Source organism: Balaenoptera borealis, assembly GCF_965194805.1.
Source record: "Balaenoptera borealis genome assembly, chromosome: 4".
NCBI classification, from domain to species: Eukaryota; Metazoa; Chordata; class Mammalia; order Artiodactyla; family Balaenopteridae; genus Balaenoptera; species Balaenoptera borealis.
The window spans coordinates 114,107,745-114,133,339 of record NC_138861.1 but is presented as its reverse complement, the minus strand read 5'-3'; the positions used below and the strand labels follow the sequence as shown (position 1 = coordinate 114,133,339).

Below are 25,595 nucleotides of genomic sequence, written 5' to 3'. Positions count from 1 at the left end.
ATTTTGGGTATTATCTATTCACTTTTCTTTATAGAAGATAAGATTTAGCTGTCTTTTTCAACCTGCAGCACATAAGCCCTTCCTGTCCTCCCCGACATTCCATATAGTTAGATCCGTATTTAAGGTTTCTATTATGATTATTTAAAAGTTATTCCCATCTAAGCCATATAAAAACAGATTTATTTTTATTCCTCTGTAACTTTTTGTTTTTTCTGGAGTTATTATTGTTCTTTGGTTTCTTTTTTGTAGTTATCACTAATTCAGTTATGTAGTTATCACTAATTCAATTACTTCTTGATGGATGGCCAAATATCCTATCAGGTCTGCCACACAAGTCATGTCTTCTATTAATTCCATCTTCTTGAGGACATCTGTCTCTGTACCTCTGGAGAGATGTGCTCCAATCTGGACGTTGCCCTCTATACCTTATGCACAGCTGCCATCTTGAAGTCATGCTACAAATTCACTTCACCCCTCTCTTTCCCGATATGTTCCTTATTTTAATGAAATATAGCCTGTATTAGTTTCCTAGGAAAGGACACATGGGAGATTTAATATTTCAAAGCTTTGCAAGACTGAAGCTGTTTTTACTCTGCCCCCATACTTGATGAATAGTTCGACCAATCTTGGAATTCTGGGAAATTTCCTTGAATAATTTTTTTTTTATAAATTTATTTATTTTATTTTATTTTATTTTTGGCTGCGTTGGGTCTCCGTTGCTGCACGCGGGCTTTTCTCTGGTTGCGGTGAGCGGGGGCTGCTCTTCATTGTGGTGCACAGACTTCTCATCGTGGTGGCTTCTCTTGTTGGGACCACAGGCTCTAGGTGTACGGGCTTCAGTAGTTGTGGCACATGGGCTCAGTAGTTGTGGCTCGTGGGCTCTAGAGCGCAGGCTCAGTAGTTGTGCGCACGGGCCTAGTTGCTCCGCGGCATGTGGGATCTTCCGGGACCAGGGCTCAAACCCGTGTCTCCTGCATTGGCAGGCAGATTCTTAACCACTGAGCCACCAGGGAAGCCCTCCTTGAATAATTTTGATGATTAACTCCCTATCTTTAATCTGTCTTTCTAGATCTCTAATTATTTAGATGTTGGACCTCTTGTCTATTTTTCTTTTTTATTGTTTTCCTTCCCTTTTTTCTTTTGCTTTACATTCTGGGGAATATCTTAAGTTTTATCTTCCAAACTTTTGATTTTTTCACTTATATTTTTAATTTCTAATTTTTCAAGAGTTTTTTTTCTCTGAATGCTCTCTACGAAATAACATTGTCTTGTTGTTTTAAGGCTACTATAACTCTTGTATCTCTCTGAGAACACTAATTTAAGTTTTTCCAAAAAATTCCTGCATATTTACTATTACTTCTACGTTCATTAGAGGCTTTCCCGGTATGTGGCCATCCTTGGTGGTCTGCTCATATTTAAGAGTGGAGTACTTAAAAGCTACTTGGGGCTTCCCTGGTGGCGCAGTGGTTGAGAATCTGCCTGCCATTGCAGGGGACACGGGTTCAAGCCCTGGTCTGGGAAGATCCCACATGCCGCGGAGCGACTAGGCCCGTGAGCCACAATTACTGAGCCTGCGCATCTGGAGCCTGTGCTCCGCAACAAGAGAGGCCGCGATAGTGAGAGGCCCGCGCACCGCGATGAAGAGTGGCTCCCACTTGCCGCAACTAGAGAAAGCCCTCGCACAGAAATGAAGACCCAACACAGCCATAAATAAATTAATTAATTAAAAAAAAAAAAAAAAGCTACTTGGAGGCTCTGAGCTGTAAGTAGGGCTTGCAGACTGTGACCTTCACTCTGGTGTGACTGGGCTGGACCACTCACTTGGGGAATTCCCAGTGTCTGTAACTTTAGAGCTTTCTTGAAATCTGGTCAGAGTGCCCAGAGAAGACCAGTCTCCTGCCTAAATGGTAAAGGCCTTGCTGCCCATATGTCAGGAGCCAAATGAGGGAAGAGAACTGAGATTTTAGTAGTCAGTATGTAGAGTTTTACTTGAGTCCTTCTGCCTTAAAGAGAGCAGTAGATGCATGTTATAAATCTACTGTCTTTCTCCAGGAATCTCAATTGCTAATATTTTTCTACATTGTGCATGTTTTTTGTAATTAGAAATGAAAAAATTTTTAAAGGAGGAAAGAAAACTCAATATTATAAACTGTTGTTTTATCTTTTTCCTGCAATGCAAAGGAGACTCTATTTAACTAATTATAGTAATGATAATCAAAATAATAGTAGTGGTAAGAATATGGCAGCTACTATTTATTAGGGGCTCATTAGGTAGCACAGACTCTACTAGGCATTGTTGCCTGTCATTTTATTGTTTGCTTTTCATAGATAAAACTGAGACTCAGAGAGGTTAAGCAACTTGTCCAGGTCACACAGCTAGTTAGGTGGTAAGTTTGTAGTAGGAGATAACAGATAAGCCATAAACAAAAGAAATAAAACTATGCTGACTAGTTTAAGGCAGTACTCTTAATTTGTTTGAGATTTTTGCACTTTAATTATCCAGATGATGGGTTGAGTGGCAATGTCTTTCCAGGCATAGAAATCAATTTTTCTATCTTAAATTGAAGCATTAATGATGTTTATTTAGCCAGGTGTTATTTCATTCAATAAACATTAACCCAACACACCTTTACTGAGTCCACTCCCCTCCTGATGCAAGATAAAGGAGAGAGTCTTAAATTTTGAACCCATCCTGCAAAGCATGGTTTAAACTGACCTGCTTTTTGAGAGGGCAAGCCACTAGAATACGAGTGCATTCTTTTATTTAAATAGTGTTTCAACAGCATCTCCTCCCAGCATTTGGATGTGAGATTCCTGATGTGACTCCTTTCTGACCCCTCTCTTTCCACATGGAGGGACTTTGCTAGTGACATCCTGGCCTCTCTCCATTCCTTGCCCACTTCTCTCCAAGGAGAGTGTTATCTGATTGGCAAGATTAAAGTAGGAACTGAGCATGCTCAGTGCAACTCCCTCCTCTCTTTGGAAGCCAGCCTGCCTGCAGGAAGCCCCCGTTTTCTGACTACGATGTGATGAGCTAGCAGGGAGACCTGCTGTTTGGAGGAGTGTCCACTCCTTTGCAAACACATCTGAGCGACATTCTCCAGTCTAGTTTCCATCAATATGAAAGCTGACATTTGGTGTCTGTCTGGCTCACCCATGCATCCAGTTGTATATGTTTCCAAACTTGTGCAAGGAGGAGGGGTGTAAGGTCTTGAACTTCTTAGAATCTCAATAATTCTCTGCTGATTGACAGGTTGATTTTATTTTGTGTTTAAAGGACATCCCAATGCATAGAAGAAATTACTTCAAAACTGCACATTCTGTCAGGGAAACTAGTTAGGAAGTTGTTTGAACTTCACATTTAAAATAAGAGTATTTAGCAGCATATTGTTTTGCAAATGAATTTTTATTACTTTAGGTAGCTTGAATATTTAATTAAGCCTGTCATTAATACCTCATAGAAATGCAAATCTGTACCTTTTCCCAGGAGTTCTTTTAAACAAGGATGAAAGCCCTCTTTAGAGGCATATTCTCTTGGTGCTAGAATTAACAAATTAAGCTCTCCCAAGAAGAAAGAGGATGTTAGAGAATCTTTCTTTTGTTAATTTCACTGTCCGGGTTGTTCCTGAAGTACATGCAAAAGGCTTTACACTTATCCCACATTTTAGGAATGACTTTGCATAAATAGAATGAGATCTCCCTCATGGCCCCCTCACTCTGCCCTGCATCTCTGCAGGGGACTAGGCCTTACAGCGTATTTGGGCCACTACCTGTCCAGGGGTGGGGAAGACTGAAACCACATGGAGGAAATGTGAAAATATGAGCTCATGGCAGGTGTGTAATGAGGGGACCTCTCGTCCATTTCTTGTTCACCTGCCTGTCACTCATGTATTTCCTTTTTAGTAACCTTAACAGGCTTGCCAAAGCCCTTTCTGTTGCCTCTGGAGAAAGGCTACCTACCTTCCCTTGGCAGTGAGGGTCTCTGTAATGTGGTTTCTGTCTGACCTCTATGTCCTTCTCTTCCACTTTTCCTTTCAGCTTTGGTCTAATTCACCCTCTCACTAACCCTATAGGGACCCCATACACTCCTGCCTCAGTGCCTTTGGTTGTGCTGTTCCCTCTTCCTTAATGCCTGGCTCCTTCAATATCCAGTTCAAATGCTGATATCTTCACAACCTTCCCTGACCCCTCCCCGTCTTCCATCTTCTAAAATATCATAGCACTATATATGGACCTCCTTCATGGCACCAACACGTTCTACCTTTGATAATAAAATTAATACTAACAATAAACAACAACAGCTAGCCATCATTCAACACTTCAGTGTGTCAGGCACTGTTATAGTCAATTAAAAGTGGTAGACTATTTATTTATTTGTTTTCTTTCAAGTATTTGTTTTTGGGGTTTTTTTAACAGCTTTATTGGAGTATAATTGCTTTACAATGGTGTGTCAGTTTCTGCTTTATAACAGAGTGAATCAGTTATACATATACATATGTCCCCATATCTCTTCCCTCTTGCGTCTCCCTCCCTCCCACCCTCCCTATTCCACCCCTCTAGGTAGTCACAAAGCACCAAGCTGATCTCCCTGTGCTATGCGGCTGCTTCCCACTGGCTATCTATTTTACGTTTGGTAGTGTATATATGTCCATGCCACTCTCTCACTTTGTCACAGCTTACCCTTCCCCCTCCCCGTATCCTCAAGTCCATTCTCTAGTAGGTCTGTGTCTTTATTCCTGTCTTGCCCCTAGGTTCTTCATGACCATTTTTTTTTTTTTTTTTTTTTTTTAGTTTCCATATATATGTGTTCGCATACGGTATTTATTTTTCTCTTTCTGACTTACTTCACTCTGTATGACAGACTCTGGGTCCATCCACCTCACTACAAATAACTCAATTTTGTTTCCTTTTATGGCTGAGTAATATTCCATTGTATATATATGCCACATCTTCTTTATCCATTCATCTGTCGATGGACACTTAGGTTGCTTCCATGTCCTGGCTATTGTAAATAGAGCTGCAATGAACATTTTGGTACATGACTCTTTTTGAATTATGGTTTTCTCAAAGTAGTAGATTATTTAATAATCAAAATAGCCTTACTAGGGACTTATTTTGCTTCTGGCCACAACGGAATTGAAGCATCAAATTATCCCCTCACCTAAAACAAAACAAAACAAAAACAATGAACAAAATGTATGAAATAATGTTTCTTTTAAAACACTGGACAACAGTCAAAAGTGATCCCTGAGAAACAGGGAACAAATGAGCCCTGTGACTGTCCTGGGTATGGCCCTGAAAGAGCTTCCAGGCCATGGCACAGGGGAAGGAAGCCAGGGAGAACCTGGTGGACTCTTCGAGTGAAGAAGACAAAGCTAGGAATTCAGAGAAGCTAAGTCATGTGCATGACTAAATAAACATAACATAACTAAATAAACATAACACCTGGCTAAATAAACATCATTAGTGCTTAAATTTAAGATAGAAAAATTGATTTCTATGCCTGGAAAGACATTGCCACCCACCCCATCATCTAGATAATTAAAGTGCCAAAATGTCAAACAAATTTAGAGTACTGGCTCTGGAGCCTATGCCTTTCACCATGGTGCCTACTTCCCTCCTCAATTCTGAGCTCTTTCAGGATTAGATACATGTCTGGTGACGCACCCGTCCCCATTCCCTGGGTGCGTCACACATTCCTTTATATTATACATATTTGGTGCTCATTAAATTTTTTTGGATGAATGAACAAAGGTGTAAATATATTTTCTGTTGGTGAACTTACTGTGAAAAAAATAACTGTGGGAAGAAAGAGTTTGCTGGAAGACTGTTAGGATCTGTAAAGCACTTCAGAGACTCAGTTTCCAAGTGTCCCCATGAGGAAGTACTCAGACACTGCTCTTGGGGCCCCATTCTCACAGGGCATCGCCCAGTCTTGCAAGGACATTGGACCACCCCTATGAGCTGTGCAGGCTCCTTCATACAAGCTGAGTACGGCTGCTGGCCCTCGAAGAAAGCCCACCTAGAAGACGCAGGCCAGTGATCCGTAATTATCATGGAAACAGGTCACCGGACTGTCACAAGTGGCTGTCACCTGGTGCTCCAAACTAGGGAAAGACTGGGGTCTGGTAGCATCCTTTTGATAACAAGACTTCATGTTTCCTTTCAAGCAGGGAAATGAAGTGTCTTCTTCCAGAGAAGCTGTTTTCATGCCGTAGTTCTGTGTGTTATTGCCTCTGACCCCTGTTGCTAGTGGGCTGCTTTGTGACCCACATATGCAGGTCCCCACAGCGTGTCTTTGAAGAACTAGTTTCACTTGTTGTCCTTCCTTCTCCGTGGCCTGTGGTAAGCACCACCTCTCCAAGAAGCCTTTGCAGGTCCCCCAGCAGAGTTTTCTTTTCCAGCCAATAATACCCAAAGTGGGCTATTTGCTTCTTTGGGGCACTTTTTCCCTCCTTCCTGCAGCAGAGTTTTTCCTGAAGGACAGATCACACAGGTGAAATCTGAGCTTTTTAAACTGGGATTTGCCTTCCTCTGAAAGACACACAATGGGCACAGGAAAATTACGCAGCCATGGGAGAACCCGGGCCACCATCTTCTGCCAGCCTCTATGCCGTGTGAATATTTTCCCTTGTGCCAGCTACTTTAAAACCTCTGAATATAAACATATGAATCTTAAAAATAGGTTACGTAGCAGGAAACAAAATTCCACAAGCTTTTTTTTTTCCATTTTTTTATTGTGGTAAAATATACGTAACATGAAATGTACCACCTTAACAATTTTTTCAGTATCCAGTTCAGTGGCATTAAGTACATTCACATTGTATACAGCTGTCACCACCATCCATCTCCAGAACTTTTAATCTTCCCAAACTGAAACTCTGTCCCCATGAAGCACTAACTCCCACCCCCTCCTCTCCCCAGCCCTTGGCAACCACCATCCTACTTTCTGACTCTATGAATTTGACTACTCTAGGAAACTCATGTAAGTGGAATCATACGGGATTTGTCCTTTCGTGACTGGTTGATTTCACTCAGCATAATGTCATCCATGTTGTAGCATGTGCTAGAATTTCCTTCCTTTTTAAGGCTGCATAATATTCCACTGTGTAGATAGACCCCATTTTGTTTATCCGTACGTCTGTTGAGGGGCCCTTGGGTTGCTTTGACTTTGGCTATTGTGAATATATTCCACAAACCTTTAAAGATGAAATGAAAGGCTTCATCGGGATATGATGCTTGTGTAGGCTACTTTTGGGGTTGTACTTTAGCTTCCTGTGCAGGGGAGAGGGGTGCACACTTACAGGGACCTGCCTTTAGGGGCTCGGGTGGTGAAATCAGAGAAGCAGTAGACTAGGTTGTTCCCTGTAGCAAGTTTCCTAGAGAAAGTGTAAGAGGTAGTGATAGCAGAGAAAAAATGTAGAGAAGCTGGAATGAACTACTTAGTTGAGTGAATGAGTATAGTGAATGGATTCTCTCATCTAGAGGCTGCTGGGCCCCTCGGGTGTTGGGCCCTTCCCTGGAGGAGCTCTGTCCTGGTGGGGTAAACAGTGTGGTGCCAGCTGGGGAGAGGAGCTTGAGAGACAAAGGAAACACAGAGAAGAGGGCGACAGATGTGGAGTGAGGATGCAGCTCACTTGGGAACCAGAGACGCAAAGGACAAATAGGAAATTTTCAAGAGGACAAAGATGCGGGATGTTTGAATCATAGCAAAGAGCTCGGATGATTGATAGACACAAAGTGCATGGTGTGCAGGGCCCTGAACTGTCAGGAGTAATGGAAGTCCCAGGTATGTGGGTGGAGGTGGCAGAACAGACCAGACCTTTCCAGCTGTACCTTAGCTGGGATCGGGGAGGGAGGGCCTCAGGGGCTGTGTTAGGAAGACTGAATTTTCATCCTTTAAGATGGGGAGGCTTGAAGGATTTTGACCTGGAGAGCAACGCAGTTCGATTTACCTCCGAGAGTGATAAATGTGGAATGAACAGGTGGACTCTGAAAGCCCCGCAGCATCTTTATAAGCAGAGAGGCCCTTGCTGTCTTAAACTGCGCACTGAGATTCCAGCGCTGCTGCCTTGTAACTACTTGAGACCTTGCTCAGAATCCCGAATCGAAGACTGGCTGCCTGCCTGCAGGAATATAAATATACCGTGCTTTTGTAAGCAACGTGCTCCGTCCTCCGCCGTCCCTCCACTTACTGCTCTCTGGTTCTCTGGCTGGCCCCTCCCAGGTCCGAGGAGAGTTGCTTCGCGAGAGGGTGCAGCAGCTGGAGGCCCAGGAGGGACGCTTTGCCGAGTCCCTCGTCTCCCTGCAGTTCCAGAAGGCGGCCAGGATGGCCAAGACCCTGTGGGCGTACACCGCCCTCCTGACCATCCAGGACCTGCTCCTGGAGGAGTTGAGTGCATCAGAGACCCTGACCAAGTCAGCCTGCACGCAGATCCTGGAGTCGCACAGCCCGGTGAGTGGCAGACCTGGGAAGGAAGGCGCGGGGGCCGCACCCCATACCTGGGTGTTTCGTTCTGGTGGCCCCCTCCACTTCTCCCACCACTAGGTGGGTGGTCCACTGTCCTGTGTCCACTGCAGCGTCCTGGAGAGGGTTGAGTGAGGAAACCTACATGGGAGCGTGGTGCACCCTTGCAGCCCAAGACTACTCTATTTCATTGCCTCCAAGGAAGCAAACCTTTTGAGTTTTAACATTTTTAAAATCTGGGAAACTGGGATGCCTCTTGCAACCAACAGCAGTATTGTTTCTTTCATACTACTATGAAAAATAGCCGTGTAGCTTTCAATGAATGCTCCGAAATAACGGATTATTTTTTATTTTCAAAATTCTCATTATTCCTACATGCTGCTTTTTTTTCAAGGCGTGAGAGGTATACTCGTAAAACAAAAGCTACCGACGTAACGGTTTTGAGGACTAATTTTAGTCCCTGTATGTATAATTTTAGAATTTCATGTATTATTATATTTTAATAGTTACTTATAGTGAGGAAAGGGAACTCACATTTATCGAGTGTCACGTGTGTGGCAGGCAAGCACTAATGAGCTGTGAAATGGGCGTACTCTCATTTAAGCATTAACAATTCATTACTTAATTGTGCGTCTTAAGATGATCATTTAAGCATGATTATTAATAAGTTGCAATTTTATGCTGCTTTGCAGTTATGCTCTTCGTCAGACATGATGCCAATTAATCATCGAGCCATGCCATGAAGTCGGTACCTTTTCTGTGCTCAGTTCTCAAGTAAAGAAATGAGATTCGGGCAGGTGGCAGGTCAAGTTCTTTCCGAGGTCCACAGAGCTAATGAGTGACAGGAGCCAGAAATGTATCCCTTTCTGACTTCAGACCCCTGGGTCACGTTCATGGACTATCCCGGTTGATCTTGCTAATGGGGGTTCCCGTCATTTCTTTACAGAAGTCATAAATAACATGAGACTCTGAAGAGTCCAAGCTATTTTTCCAGCAAACATAGTGCACCCTGCACTGTGACACCTGTTTGTAGGGATAGGAAAGAAGGGGAAGCTTTGTTGATATCCCAGCACAAAACATCCAAACGCTGGGTAAATAAAAATAAACATACTTTTTAATGCTTTGCGAGTTCGCAAGAGAATGAGGAAAATCCCCAAGGGCTAAGGATAGCCTGGAGAAGCTGAACTCATAGAGGGAGATAGAAGCAAATCCAGAGGCTGAAATCTAGGGGCAAAGGGTGAAACCCAGAATGCCCAGGGATAGGGGATTAATTTGAAGGACTAGGAGATGGGGCTGCGGGATGTCCTGAGGAGACAGAATGCCCAGTGAGGCGGGAGGAGAAAGCCACCTGTGGTCAAAGAAGCCACCAGGGTAACCTGTCCATCTTCAGCCCTGCTGGTGGCAGGGGGTGAGGGGGGGAGCGAGTCTCCTCTGAATTTGTCATCAAAGGCTTCTGCTAATGTGATGAAGGAATCCAAAAATACTTTAGCCATTCAGTCGGGAAATCTCCAAGGTGATAAATTAAATTTAAATAGGTCCAGGTGGGATGCCTGCCCTGGTGCATGGCTAAAGCTAAGGCGGATCCTCTCCAGAGGAAAATATTCTCAATCTGGGCACCTCAGGATTTCTACAGATTAAGTTCAGCCAAATATGAGTTCTCAATTAAAATTTAAAGAGTCACTGAACACATAAAGACACAAGACAAGAGGACCTGTATATAAGAGAAACAAAAAACCAACAGATTAAAATCCCCAAAGACTTTAGATGTCTGAATTATCAGTATAGAATATAAAATAATGATTTATGAAATTATTTTAAAAGTTAAAGATAATTCCAAAATGATTTAAAAGTTTCATTCACCCAGAGAGCAGAGAGATTCTCAACTTGCATATATGTAGTAGAAGACCCAAAACAATAAAAAGAAAAATTGACCAAACAACAGGGAGAAATTGATAGATCTCTCATCATGGTGGGAACTTTCAGCACACCTCCTTCTGTGGTTGATCATTGATCAAATGAAACACCAGTGAAGATATAGATGAACTGAATCACACATTTAACAACCTGTATTTAATATACACATGCAGAATCTCACAGCCAACGGTTAACGAACATACGTTTTTCTTCAGCACATATTAGAACAGTTAAAAAGTAATTGACCATGCATTACCCTGTTGACCGCCTTTTTGAAAAAGGGCAATTAAGTTTAAATCTGTTTTCTTAAGAGATTAAAACTTCCATACTTTGGAGGTTTTAAAGCATACTTCTTAATAATTCATGGGTCAAAGAAATCATAATGGAAATTTTAAAATTCAAAGAACAGAAAAATAATGTAGATACGACGTATCAAAATTTGCAGGATTCAGCTAAAGCAGTTTTTAGAGAGGAATTTATGCCCTAAACTTATATTGAAAAAGAAGAAAGGCTCACAATTAAAATCATATAAACAGTTAGGGGGATAACAACCACAAATGAACCTGTAGAAAGTAGAGGGAAGGAAGGGAGCATAAATAAAATTAAAAACAAAACTACAGACTGGAGACTCTCTGATCCTTCATCTCCTGCACCTTTTGTCTGGGACCACTAAGTAAAGATAACCCAGAAGTAAAGTGGTCCTCACATGGACACAGATCCCTGTCAAGACCTTTGGTGGCCCAGGATAAGATATTACAAGGTTTGTATGTGTGTTAAGGTAACCCTGGATCACTAGTGACTCCAGTACCTGGTAAAAAATGAACAGAAAGCTCTTTGGAGGAAGATCACATTTCAGGCCTCAAATTATTTCTAAAACTATTTTTAAAATAAAGGATGCAATATGCAAAGATAACCAGACATATGAGGAGGCAAGACACCATAAGAGAGAATGAGTAGAAAGAAAAGACAGTGGATACAGACCTACAGGGTCTCCAATAAGTTGGTTATGATCAAGAGAGGACACATAGGGGTCTTTTAAGGTGCTTGTGATGTGTTCCCGACTTGGGTGCTGATTACATGAGTGTTCAATCTATGCTAATCTGTTTATCTGTTCACTTATATTTTATGTACTTTTCTGCATGTGTGCTATATTTGACAATAAAAAAAGCTTACAAAATTGAAAAAAAAACAAAAAAAACAAAAAAAAAACAAAACTACAGCAGAGAGAATCAATAAAGTGAAATGTTGAATTTTTTGAAAAAAGTCTAATAAATATACAAATATCCAGAAAGACTGACCATTTAAAAAAGAGATAAGGGACAAGTAATATCAAAAGTATAAAAAGCAACATAACAATAGATGCCCTAGAGTTTTAAAAAATACGAGAATTCTATGAACAATAATTTTATGTAGATGACTTCAGACACTGCAATGAAACAGGAAATTTTCTAAAAAATTATAGATCGCCAAAATTGGCTCAACTAGAAAAAAAATCTGTATAGTTCTATTACCATGAAAGAAATTGATTCAATAGTTTTGAAATCTTCTGACACACATGCAAAGATATCTTACCTTGATAGTTTTACAGGTGAGCTCCACCAGACCTTAAGGTAGCAAGTTTTTCCAATCTCATATAAGGATTATTTCTGATGTTAAAGAAAATAGGGAATATTCCTCATTTCATGAAGCTCAGATAACCTTGACACCCAAACCAGACATGAATAGTATGAGAAAGAACAATTACAGTTGTCTTACTTTGAGCATAGATGTACAGTTCATAAACAAAGTATTGACCTAACCCAGCCGTCTGTAAAAAGGATTTAATACAGCATGACCAGACTGAGTTTTTCTCAGGGATGTAAGGTTGGTTTAACGTTAAAACATTCATGCACAAAATTCCTTAGATTAACAGATTAAAGAAATGACTCCTATGGTCATTTCAGTATATACAGAACAAGTATTCTACTGAATTCAGCACCCATCCAACGTAAGACTCCTTAGCAAATTAATAATAGGAGGAAATACCTGCAGGATGTTTACCCAAAACCCACAGTAAGTATCGCTGCCAGGTGGTTGGCATGGAGGTGGCCATTGCCGGGAATTATAGGTGAAGCAGGTGAGGCCTTCAGAGGAAGGGCAGGTCCAAGGTCATGTATCAAACAAAATATATACACTACCAAACGTAAAATAGATAGCTACTGGGAAGCAGCCGCATAGCACAGGGAGATCAGCTCAGTGCTTTGTGATCACCTAGAGGGGTGGGATAGGGAGGGTGGGAGGGAGGGAGATGCAAGAGGGAAGAGATATGGGAACATATGTATGTGTATAACTGATTCACTTTGTTATAAAGCAGAAACTAACACACCATTGTAAAGCAATTATACTCCATTAAAGATGTTAAAAAAAAACAACAAAAAAACAAATTAGGAACAAAATAAGACACTAGGAACCTCTGGCTTTCAGTTCCCAGTTCATCTCTTCATCATAAATGCTCTGAGAAGCACCTCAGTTCAGCCCTAAGACACCTAATGGCCCTTTCCACTTGCAACAACCCTTATTCCCATTAGTAATTGAGCAGCACAACACTGACATTTTCAATTTTATCTTAAAGCCCTTTTGAGTGACATCAAAGCTTTCTTATTCTCAAGTGTGTTTAGAATAGATGAGTTAATGTGTCCTGAATTGGAAGCAACTGATAATAAATCAGAGGATGCTGCATTATTAAATTCCTGGTAAAGTGATGGATACGACGCCGGGTGTTTTTGGAATGAAGATTTGCATTTGGAGGGAAGACAAACCTGTCACTTTGCTCCTGATATTAGACTTTCATTCTGCAATCTGATCATTCTGGGAAAACCACTTTCCCATTGGGAACGGGCTTTTAAGCTGTTACACATTCAGGAGAATTTTAAAAAGCATGAAATGAAAAGCTTTGGAAGCAATGACTCCTAAGAAAACTATATCAAGTTCCCCTCACTTGATGAAAGATTTAGACTCATTTTGTGAAATTGGGACATAGGCAAAGGCATAATTGAATCATGGGCAAATTTAAATGGGATGGACTTACTCATAACAGATAATGTGACCCCAGACTAACTGTACCCACTGTATTTGCATTTCAATTTAAGTGGCTGCATATCCACTTTTCCAAGCCTGGACTGGACATCTTTCTCTTCTCCCCTCTGCCTTACTGCCCACTTGCTGCCAGTCACCCAGTCTGTCGATCCTGCCTGAATTTTCTCACTTCTGACCTTTGCCGCCCAGCTTCACTATTCAGACAAATCTGAAAACCAAAAATCACACCAAGAGTAGCTTGCACTAATTGAGCTCTCGTTAAGTCCGAGGCATCGTGTTAAGTGTGTAAACTTTCTGTCAACCCCAGGATGCTTTTATTCCCATTCTACAGATGGAGTTGAGGCTTAGGACGGTTAACGCATTTCACCAGGGTCCCACAGCTGGAAAGCAGAGCCCACACCTCCTGCCTGCAAAGCCTGGCTCCTGTCCTGACATTGATTTCCACCTGCCCTCCTCTTTCCCTTGCAGTCTCCTCCACACCGCAGCCAGAGGAGCCTTTCTGAAAAATAAAAATGATCAGTGACAGCCCGGTTCCCAGCTCCATATTTTAATATTTACCCTCTACCCCTCCCTCCCTCAGACTCTGCGTTTTAGCCCCTGGACCTTCTTGCAGCTTCCTGAACACTTGAGACACATTCAGGCCTCCATTCCTTGGAAAGACCTCTGCCTAGAATGCTTCTGCCGCCCACCTGCACACTCCTCTCCATATTCTAAGACAAGCCGAATGTTGCCTCTTCTGTGAAGCCATCCATGATTCCCTTGGACAGAGTTGGTCTCTCCCAGCTCTGTACTCAAATAACTCTCCATCTCGATTCCCAGAGACGGGCTGTTACCTGTCACTGTTACTGTGTTTGAACAACTGTCTCCCACACTAGACCGTGAGTTTCCAGAGTCTAGGGGCCATGTCTCATTCACCCCGCATCCCTCGTGCCCAATAAAAGGCCTGGAACTGTCTCTCTATCTGCCTGTCTGTCTGTCTGTCTTCATCATCATCATTTGTCCATCTGTCCAACCATCCATTCATTCAAAAGATGCCTACAGAATGCTTTCCAGAGACAATAGAAGCGAGAGATGGGGCCCAGAGTCAGAGAAACTTAAAATCACTCCTCTCTCGGGTTCTTGGAACTTCAGGAGATTTCCTTACACTGTCTGTGCCTGAGCTACCTTATCGATAAAATGGGACTACCTTGTGCTGTTTTGTGAAGACTAAATAAATTCATGTAAAGATAGCGTGAATCAAATCTAGCACAAGGTGGGCATTCGGTATGTGCTAATTGCCGTTATTATTATTAATAGTAAGATGAAGCTGATTACTGTGACTCCTTCCACAAGCAAGGTGCCTGCTTCCTGCTGGGGAGAAGGATGAACAAGACAGTTCCAGAGTCCCTACCTGAGCATCTAAACTCTAGTGAAGAGAGCAGGCATTAAGGAAGACAGTTCTAGAACCGAATCTTGGATTCCAGTTGTGCTAAGAGGCAGGGGTTTGGAGGAGAACTGACCTCTGGGAGAACCTCCCATCAGCATCTTAGAACCTGCAGGATACCAGGTTCCCACCTTGTTTCCTGTTCCTAACCAGGGCTAGCCTGGTCTCGGAAAACCAAAGTGTGACTCGCCAGCTCTCTGTGCTCTGCCTGTTTTGGGGACACTGGCTGGTGTGGGTTTGTCCTTTCCTTCCCCACACTGTGGGCTGGGGGCTGGCACCTCGGTGGAAGTCTGGTCCGTGACCAGGCTCCAGGCGTGCTGACAGAACACGCTGCGGGAAACTCATTAGTGCTGTTGGAAATGCTGTGTTTGGTTATGTTTCCAATTTGGGACGCAGCAACGAGAAGGATGGTCATAATTGGAAATCTCAGCGTGATGGTAGCCCACGCTCAGAGCATTCCAAAGCTTCCACGGCTCTGAGGGCACAACCCACGCGCTCTCCACACTACGACTTCAGTTTACCTCTCTGGCCATTTTCTCTTCTGCCTTGGTTTCTGAGTAGTGTTTCTGAGCCTCTGGGGGACTTTGAGACCCTTCAGAGCATTTGAGGCAAGCTTTGGCCCCTCTGCAGAAAGGCAGACCGTTTGGCACAAAATTTGGGAGGACCAAGGGCCACCATCTCCTGACGACACCTATCCAAGGCCTCTTACGATTAAGCCCCATCCTCACTCCACCCCACATAGAACACTGGCCAGTTGGTGAATAACAGGTTCGGTGTGTCTGCATTTTACAAGGCTTGGGACCTTCCTGCCTACCCTCTCTTACCCATCTAAGCAGGCTGTGGACAGTCTCTCGTACCCAGATTCTCTGACTGGTGGCCTCAGAATGCAGGTTTCTTCTGTTTGGCCAGTGAGAGACAGTATAGCCTGGGGGTTAAGGACACAAACCCTGGAGCCGGCTGGCCTGGCCCCGTATTCTGGTTCTGCCACTTAAGAATTGCATGACCTGGAAGATTACTTTGTCTCCCTGCCTCAGTTGCATCATTTGTAACAGGGAAAATAAGTATATATTCCTTACAGTTGTTATAAGGATTCAATGAGATGAATATACACAGAGCGCTTAGAGTGGGTCAGGCTTGACCTGCGTACTGTCAGTGTTAGGTGTTATCCATGGTTGCTGGTCCAGCACAGCTTTCGCCATGTAGGATACGTGCTGGTAACCCATGTGTTTCAGGAACAGGTGGGAGCTGCCGTGTGCTGCACGTCGGGGGATGGAAATGCAGCCCTGCCCCCCAGGAGCTCACACGCCAGCAGAAAATGGAGCACTGTCCTATTCTGCTCGTGCTGCTGTATCCAAATACCATAGACTGCAGGGCTTAAATAACAGACATTTATTTTCTCACCGTTTTGGAGACTGGGAAGGCGAAGATCAAAGTGGCGGCTGATTCTGTTTCTGTTGAGAAGAATCTTTCCTGGCTTGCAGATGGCTGCCTTCTCACTGTGTGCTCACATGGCAGAGGGAGGGAGCTCTGGTCTCTTCCTCGTTCTGTAAGGGGACAAATCCCATCTTGGGGGCCCCATCCTTGTAACTTTATCTAAACCTAATTACCCCCAAAGGCCACACCTCCAAGCCCCAACCCACTGGGGATTAGGGATTCAGCATGTGGAGTTTGAGGGACCACAAATATTCATTCAGTCTGTAACAGGAAAATACGAGGGATGGTGAGTGGACAGTTGAGGAGAGGGAGTTCTGCATCTCCCAGGGGACTCAGGGAGCCAGTAGTAAGTGCCTGACAATTAGCTTTTCTGATTGTAATATGTGCCTGACATTCAGCTTTTGATTGTCGAGGCATCCATTTCAAAGACGTCATCTGAAAATAAACAGGTTGCCAACTAAACAACTAGATAAAAGCCAGGCGGCCCCACCCATGAAGTTCCCCTTTTTTGGAAAGCTCTGGTTGACCTACATACCTGACCTCTTGAGTGACCCTGCTTTGCCCTCCCTGCACCTTTAATTCCTGCTCTTATTATGATTTAAGTCCACCCACAAAGAGTGAACCAGTGAAACACTAGGCACCCCACCCTCGACCATCCAAAAGGCAGGCCCCAGGGCCATGTTCTCTCTCTCTTTGTGACCCTGCTTTGTGGCCCGGGTGTGCCAGGTACCCTCCAGGGCGTGTGAGTAATAAACCTTGTTTTTTCAAGCTCCTTGATGGTTGTTGCTGAGGTGAGTCTTGCAATCATAAGAACCACAAGGGCCGGTTCAACTTTGACATCAGCCCATCAGGAAAATGTCTGTGGGCGCTGCCCCAAGGAGTGTGGACCCAGGTGAGGACCCCCGGGCATCTCCAGCTAGTAACATCAGAGTCCACAGGCTGAGCCAACACAAAACAGCCCTTTCCTGAGGAGGTTCTTCTAAAGCCAGTCCTTGAAAGAAGACTCAGAGTTGGCCAGGCAAACGGGGAAAGGCCCTGCAGGTGGGGGTACAGTGTGTGCAAAGGCACGGAGGTGTGAGAGACCCAGATGCAGTCTCGTCGCGCTGTTTGGCACGGCCAGATCCGGGAGGCAGCAAGACGAGGTGGTGCCAGGCTTGCAGCGCCGTGCCAAGCAGGGCGGATTTTATCCTGCGGTCCACCTGCCTTGGGCTCATCACCTGCCCCTCTGTGTGCAGGAGCTCCAGGAGCTGGAGAGGAAGCTGGAGGACCAGCTGGCGCACCAGGAGGCGGCCCAGCTGCAGCGGGCCCTGGAGAGTCGGCAGCAGTGGGCAGGTGAGGGGCCTGGGCTTCTGCATGAGCCAGAGGAGGAGACGGATTCTGAAAGGCAGGTTTCGGCTGTCCTGCGACGGGCCCTGAGCAAGGGTCAGAAGCTACTGGAGCATCACCAGCAGAGGTGAGCCAAGGGCCCAAGGGCAGTGTGTAGGCTCAGTCCCCGCAGGCCAGGGGGGCACCTGGCCTCTCGGACTCAGCGGGATAAGGCCCACCTGGGCTATCGTGCTCCCGTCTGAGAGGTCCTCCCAGCACTCAGGCACGAGCTGCTAACTTCGTAACAGGCTTCTTCCTGACATCTTTTTATACTTCATTGTTTAATGTCTATTAATATTTAATTTCTATTGAATATTTAATATTGAGGTTTTACTGAAGATAATATTTTTCAGCTTTTTATTTTGAAATAATTATAGACTCACAAGAAGTTGAAAAAAATAGTGCAGAGGTTCTATGGCCCATCACCCAGCTTCCCCCAATGGCAACATCTCACAGGATAACAACAAATTATCCAGAGCAGGAATTGACATTGGCACGATGCAGTGAATACAGGCCTTACCCAAGCCTCACCATAAACATAATATTTATATCCTGCTTTTGTAAAATTATAAAACAGACAGAACCCCCTGATCTTCTTTGTTGTTGTTTTTTGCATTCTTTTTCAATTAATTAGACAATTAGCCTTTGCCCATGGCATTAAGAACTGTTGAAAAAAATATTTTTTCCCTTACAGAGTCTAGGTATTTTATTTTATTTTTGAGTTATAATTAACATACAAGATTATATTAGTTTCAGGTGTACAACATAGTGATTCAATATTTTTATACATTATGAAATGATCACTGCAGTAAAACCAGTTACCATCCATCACCATACAAAGTTGTTAAGGTATTACTGACTATATTCCCTATGTGTATATTACATCCCCATAACTTATTTATTTTATAGCTGGAAGTTTGTATCTCTTAATCCCCTTCACCTATTTTGAGTTTCCTCCCACCCCCCTTCCCTCCAACCCAACCCAGCAACCACCGGTTTGTTCTCTGTATCCATGAGTCTGTTTCTGTTTTGTTTGTTCGTTTGTTTTGTTTTTTACATTCCATATATATAAGTGAAACCATATGGTATTTGTTTGTCTCTGTCTGACTTATTTCACCTAACATAATACCCTCCAGGTCTATCCATGTTGCTCCAAATGCAAGATTTCATCCTTTTTTACGGCTGAATAATATTCCATTGTGTATATATACCACATCTTCTTTGTCCATTCATCTATGGATGGATACTTAGGTTGCTTTCATATCTTAGCTATTGTAAATAGTGTTGCAATGAACATAGAGGTACATATATCTTCTGGAAAACATAATTTTTAACAGCTTTGTAATTTTCCATTGTGAATATAATGTTGACATGTGAAGGACAGGGTGAAAACTATATATACAGCATGATTTCATTTTTGAAAACATACACACAAATTAACTGAAGAAAATAGGCCAAATTGTAATAAATGTGATTTCTGTGTGGTGAGATTACAGGTTATTTTAACGTATTTGATTACGCTTTTCTGTGTAAACACAACATCAAAGTGCAGTTCTGTTTTCCATTGAAATAATTGCATAAGAGACTGAATCTGTTTGATCAGAGGAAAATGCTCAGAGATGTTGACTTTATTTAGACTTGGTTTAGGATTTTAGTAATGTATTCCATGCTTCATGGAGGAAACTGCTGGTGATCAAGGTTTTTGTATGAATTGTACCTGCAGATTGGGTTTGGATTGTATTAACCAGCAGGAATGCAGGATGGATAACCCAAGATGCCAACTTTGATTGGCTGAGGGATAGGCTGGGAGGACCTCCCTGTGGGGAAGTCAAGAAGCCTGATAGAGACCTCGTGTGATAAGGTCCCACCCAGCCTCTGTGGTCGGAGTCAGGTCCATCCTTGGGAGTTGGTTCTGCGCCCGCTTCAACACAAGGGCACATGGTAATTGAAGACTCCAGATCTTGGTGTTCTTGAGCACAAGCATGACAACTAATACTGAGAGTTTTCAAATTAGGATCACGGTTGGAGGTCAGAGGGAACGAAAAGTGCCCACCGAACTGAGCAGGCATCTTGAGACCGAAAAACAAGGCAGGCAGCTCCATATAACCAATGGATCTGTTTATCTAGGGTAACATACTCACAGGGTGGGATCAAGCAGACAATAATCCAGAAGCCTTCACAGCTGCATTCTGCACCACCAAGGGGCCATTGGTTCAATTTTATAGTTAACCTAGGGTATGGGGGTAGGTGCTTGGAAATAGGACGTGCATTCCTAAGTCAAGATTTATGAATGGGTAACTAGTCTCGTGGGTGCCAGGAATACTTCAGGGAAGGTTTTCATCCTTGTCTGGGGACTAACAAAGCATAGAGGCTACCTGGTCCTAATGATTATTGAACAATATCTATTAACTACAAAGCCCTTGATGACAGAGAAGTGATTCACTGCACAGTCCTAGGTGGGTCAGCAGAAGGACAGGAGAGACTGTAAGGGCCCAAGATGGCATCAGTTATGCTAATAGCCATGCAGATCACAGATTGCCCTGCAAAGCCACAGAAAAGTCTCCATATGGCTCCCACAAAACTTCTTGCTTCGAGGAGCTCTCCATCCTGGTGAGCCCTCCCTGATACATTATTTGCAAGGTAATCTAGCTAAAAAGCAGCGAGCTTCTTCTGGCCACCTCTTTGGATGGATTTTTTTTTTTTTTAAATCATGTTGATTAGATTTGTGATCCTTTGTTATTTAAATAACTAGGATTTAAATAACTAGCTTTATTACAAAACTGGACTCATGTAGGTTTTGTTTTCACTCTAGTTTGAGAGAGGAGCAAGAGAACGGTGTCATGCTTGAAGATTTGCTGGAGAATATGGAGACGGACACCTTTGTGACCCTGTACGGCCAGGTGAGAACAAGTTTGCCATGTCCTGGGTCCATCCCTTGCCAGCTCGTCACTTCACCCTTTTCTCAGAGTCCACGTTTCCTCACCCTCAGGATGGGGATGATAACACGAACCTTGGGAGCTGCCGAGCGGATCTGTGAAAACGCCTGGCCCAGGGCCAGCACATAGAGGACATTTGATCGGGGGTCACGGCAGCAGCAATGACAATAGTAATCATTGCCCTGGTCAGATTCTGTAATTAGGCAGGCACCCAAACCTTCTTCTTCTCAGTCTTAAGTAAGTTTAATATATGCAGAGTAGGTTCCACCAGGAACAAAGTTGGTCACTGAAATCTGGGCCATGTAAGGAGTCCAGTGAGATTGCACCCTACATTTCAACTTTTCTGTGTTGAGACTGGGTGATCTGTCTCATTCTTGGCCACAGCTGCAGCTCTCAACAGCCTTCCCAAGACAGAGCCCGGAGGCTATGTGCATAGAGCCATATGTAGAGTTACTTACATAAGTCTGCTACTAGTTGTGTTTTATGTGCATCTAAAGGTGGGCTTCCTGATTTCTGTGAGTTCCAGCAAACGTGATTTGTGACAGTAGCTTATGCCAATCACAAGCCGTCAGGAGGTAGGTGTCGCAGCCCTTGCTTCAGTTCAGTGAGTTCACAGTCCTGTTCTGTGATTCTTGCCACCTCTCCTTCTTGGAGTTCCAGCCACCGTGTCTGTGTTCTGGTCAAGAAGGTAAAGGTAGAACACAGTCACCCTGCTGTCTTTTCTTTCCAAGAAAGTACATGCCCCCCAAGTCCCTGAAGTAAATTTTACTCACGTCCTGAGGAGACCCAGCCCATGGACCCCCGGCCACGAGGGAGGCTGCAAACTAACACCTCTTCCTCCACCTCCAAAGACAGCCAGCAAGGAGAAAGGGTGGGGACACTTTCAGGTGTCCAGCCAGCAGAATTGGCCACAGCTGTCCACAGGCACACGCAGCTTCCCACTTGTATTAGTTTCCTACTGCTGCTGTAACAAATTACCACCAACTTAGTGGCTTAACAGAACACAAATTTATTATCTTCTAGTTCTGTAGGTCAGAAGTCCTATGTGGGTTTAGCCAGACAAAATCAGTGTCGGCAGGTTTGTACTCCTTCTAAGGCTCTGGGGAGAATCTGTTTCCTGCTCATTCAAGTAATTGGCAGAATTCGGTTCATTGCGGTTGTAGGACTGAGGTCCCCACTTCCTTGCTGGCTGTCAGCTGAGGGCTGTTCCCAGCTTTTAGAGGCATCTGCATTTCTTAGCTTATGGATCCCTTCCTTCATCTTTAAAGCCAACAAATCGCATCTCTCGGATGCCTCTTCCATTATCATCACATCTCTCTCTGACCTACCACAGCAAGAAAAGTTCTCTGCTTTTAAGGACCCATGCGATGATGAGGTTGAAACCACCTGCATAATCTAGGATAATCTCAGCTCATGATCCTTAAGCTTAATCATAAAGTCCCTTTGCCATGTAAGATGACATATTCACAGGTTCTGGGACTGAGGTGTGGACATCTTAGAAGCCATTATTCTGGCAATCGCACTGCACAGGAAGCCAAGGTTATGTGTCAAGTTCAGTGGTGAGTCTAACGTGCTCCTTCCTCTTTGACATGAGAGCTGACCTGGGCTTTCTAGATATCTACAAGAGAGGAGCACCCACCCATGGCAGGACCCAGGAGAGTACTTGCCACTCATCTCACTGACAGGCAGTTCTATCATCACCCCCTTTCAGACAGGTCCTCCAGCGGGGAAATTATTGCCCAATTCACACTGAGGAGCCAGGTGAAGCTCAGATTGGAACCCACATTCTTCCTACCCCACATCTTTCAGCCTGAGCTCCAAAGTTGGGGTGGGGGAGGGAGCGGAAGTTTCTAGAACACCTGCTGTTCACTATCATCCCAGGTGCTCATATCTCTTATTCATTTAATTCTTGCAGAAAGCTGGGAAATGGGGACTATCTTCTCCATTTTTCAAATAGAGGAACCATGCCCAGATTGGTGGCGTGAGGGCTCCAGGGCTCACTGCCGCGCCTTGGAGCTCAGGATTCACCCTGGGGTGTGCTACACAGGGTGTGCTCTGTGAACTTCACCCGGCTCCTCAGTGTGAATTGGGCAATAATTTCCCCTCTGGAGGACCTGTCTGTAAGGGGGTGATGATAGAACTGCCTGTCAGTGAGATGAGTGACAAGTACTCTCCTGGGTCCTGCCATGGGTGGGTGCTCCTCTCTTGTTGTAAATATCTAGAGAGCACAGGGTGTGCTCTTTCGGCTCAGTTTCCCTGCAGAGCACATGATGCCTCTGGCCCGGGTGTCTGGGGGAGCTGAGCCATCTCCACACTCACTCTGATTGCCCGCCCCCCCACCTTTCTTCTTTGTAACTAAGAGAATTGACAGACGGCCAAAGTGTCACATGTGGAATTTCATCCAGATTCATTTCTGATTTGTTGGCTCTTTTAAACTGTGAACTCTGCTAAAGAATTGGCCCTATGGTCAGGCGGTGGTTTTTCTCTGCCCCCAACCCTGTACCTTGTAGAGTACCCTCAGCAAAGTCTACTCAACTGATTTGTTTCTTTTCCAGCCCCTGTGTATTAGTGAGGATTTTTCAGAGAAACAGAACCACAAAGACTTGGGGGGAGAGAGGGAGAGAGAGATTTACTGTAAGGAATTAGCTCATGTGACTATGGAGAGTGGCAAGTCCAAATAGGTTGGCAGTGTAGACCAGCAGGCTGGAGACCCAGGGAAGAGCTGATGTTACAGTTCAAGTCCAAAGGCCCACTACTGGCAGAATTCCCTGTGGCTCAGAGGTCATTCTTTGTTCTGTTTGGGCCTTCACCTGCTTAGATGGAGCCCACCCACATCAAAGCAATCTGCTTTAAGTCCACTGACTTAAATGTTAATCTCACCCAAAAGCTCCTTCAAAGAAATCTCCAGAATGATGTTTGTCCAAATATCTTGACACTGTGGCCCAGACGTGATGACCTGTAAAGTTAACCATCACTCCCTGTTTAGAGGACTCCTGTATTTTACCTGTTTTTTCCTTGTACCAGGCGAGATGATAACCAGGAAGGCCCAGTTCTCCCTCCCTGTCTCCCTCCCTCCCTGTCTCCCTCCCTCCCTGTTCCTCCTCCTACTCTTTCTAATTACTCCTCCTCCCTCTCCTTCTCCTCTTCCTCCTTCTTTTTCTTCTTCTTTCTCTTGTGATCTCTCTGTCTCTGTCTCTCTCTCTTTTGTTTTATTTCCTCATGATTACACTGCCTTAGGGACAGCATAGTTTGAATTACAAAATTTGCATGAAGGATAGTTTCCACACGAGCACCCATGTTTTCATATTTATGCAACTTTGCCAACTCCTCCTTTTTTGCATATTTATCACAATATCAAAATAACACTCTCAAATGCCTGCTCTGTGCTAGACACATCACACATCATCCCAGTTAAGGCTCACCATTGCTCTGGGGACCCTGGCAGTGGGAAGAGCCTCCCCAGGGCACTGCTGCAAATTCATCAGCCCTTCTGTGATGGTGATGATACAAACAGCGGCTGATATCAGCTCAGCCTTGAGGAGAGGCATGGAGAGGATCATCACTTGACAGATGAAGAAACTGAGGGTCAGAGAGGTGATGTGACTTAGCCGGGGTCCCATAGCCAGTCAGTGGGGACTGGTTTAAAATCAGGGTTTTTTTCCCTTTAAAGGTTCTACTCATTCCATTTCATGCTACTGCACAATTCCCTTTAAAACAAAATATTTCCTAATTGCTTCATGAATAAAACGGGAAGGGGGTGCTCATTTAAAAATGAATGGTACTAACCCCACAAGGCAAGAAGTTTCCCTGTGCTGTGGGGAGAGTCTGGGACCCCATCTGTGGTCCTCACTGAACTCACCTCCTTTCTCCCTTGGCGCTCCAGCATGACTGCAGCCACTGTAGACAACAGAGTGGCATTCTTTTCTAATCACGTAAAGGATGACTTAGATTCAGCTTAAGATCTTCTAAACGGACTTTGTTCTTGAATAAATATTGACTGTGCTCCTAGTAAGTGGCAAGTGCTATCCTAGGCACTGGGATTTTAGCAGCAAACAAAACAGATAAAGCCCATGCCCTCAGGAGCTGATATTCTAGTGGGGAAAGCAGGCAATCAACAAAATAAATACATAAACCAAACAGTATTTTATGTGGATTATGATCTCATTTTTATAGTCATGTCCATCCATCCATCTGTCCGTCACTCCATCTGTCTATCCATCCATCCATTCACTTGTCCATTTGTCTACACGTCCATCCATTCACCCATCTATCCATCAGTCCATCTGTCTGTCCATCCATCCATCCACCCACCATCCATCCATCCATCTATCCATCTGTCCATTTGGCCACTCATCCATCTATCCACCTAACCACCCATCCATCCATCCACCCACTATCCATCATCCATCTATCCATTCACCCATCTGTCCATCTGTATACCCATCCATCCATCCATTCATCTGCTTATGTATATGCCTAAAAATATTCCTGGAATGTGGTTTGCCTAATGGTACTGATAACTATTTCTGGATAGTGGCATTTGGAATAATTACTTTAACACTTTTGTGCTTTTCTACATTGTTTGATTCCTTAAAATTAGCAGTATTTCTTAAAAATCAAGGCAAGGATGAAATATGCCAAGATACACCGAAACAATGGAAATCCATGCCAGGTCCAGTGATGGTGAAGCAGAACAGGAGAGAGGGACAGACAGGGCCTGCCGTTAAGCCTGGTCTTTCTGCCACCGCCTTCTGCATGAACAGCCGGTCCCCACATTGCTTTGTGATTCATTTCAGTCTCTAGAAGTGACCCACACAGATGCTTTTTGTGTCACCACCTTCAGGAAGACTTGACCCAGTTAATTGACCTGTTTTAAGGATTATTTTATTGATCAGAAAGCTTCAGAGCTGGGAGAGCCATGGCAGTGGGCTGGTGGGTCCCCACTTTCACCAGTGGGGATCCCAGTGATGAAGGGTTACTC

General features: G+C 44.0%; 1 protein-coding gene across 6 annotated transcripts in view; it reads left to right on the top strand.

Annotated features, from left to right (window-relative positions):
* The window catches only part of EVC2 (EvC ciliary complex subunit 2), a 146,350-nt gene that overhangs the window by 108,743 nt on the left and 12,012 nt on the right, over positions 1–25,595 (top strand). For 5 of the 6 annotated variants that reach the window (XM_082389981.1, XM_082389980.1, XM_082389984.1 and 2 more), the window contains 3 exons: positions 8,228–8,455; positions 17,549–17,766; positions 20,491–20,578. In XM_082389981.1, coding sequence (XP_082246107.1) covers positions 8,228–8,455; positions 17,549–17,766; positions 20,491–20,578 — 534 coding nt within the window. Of the gene's footprint in view, positions 1–8,227; positions 8,456–17,548; positions 17,767–19,805; positions 19,914–20,490; positions 20,579–25,595 lie in introns of all 6 variants that reach the window. The other variant, XM_082389985.1, reaches the window with a different exon arrangement.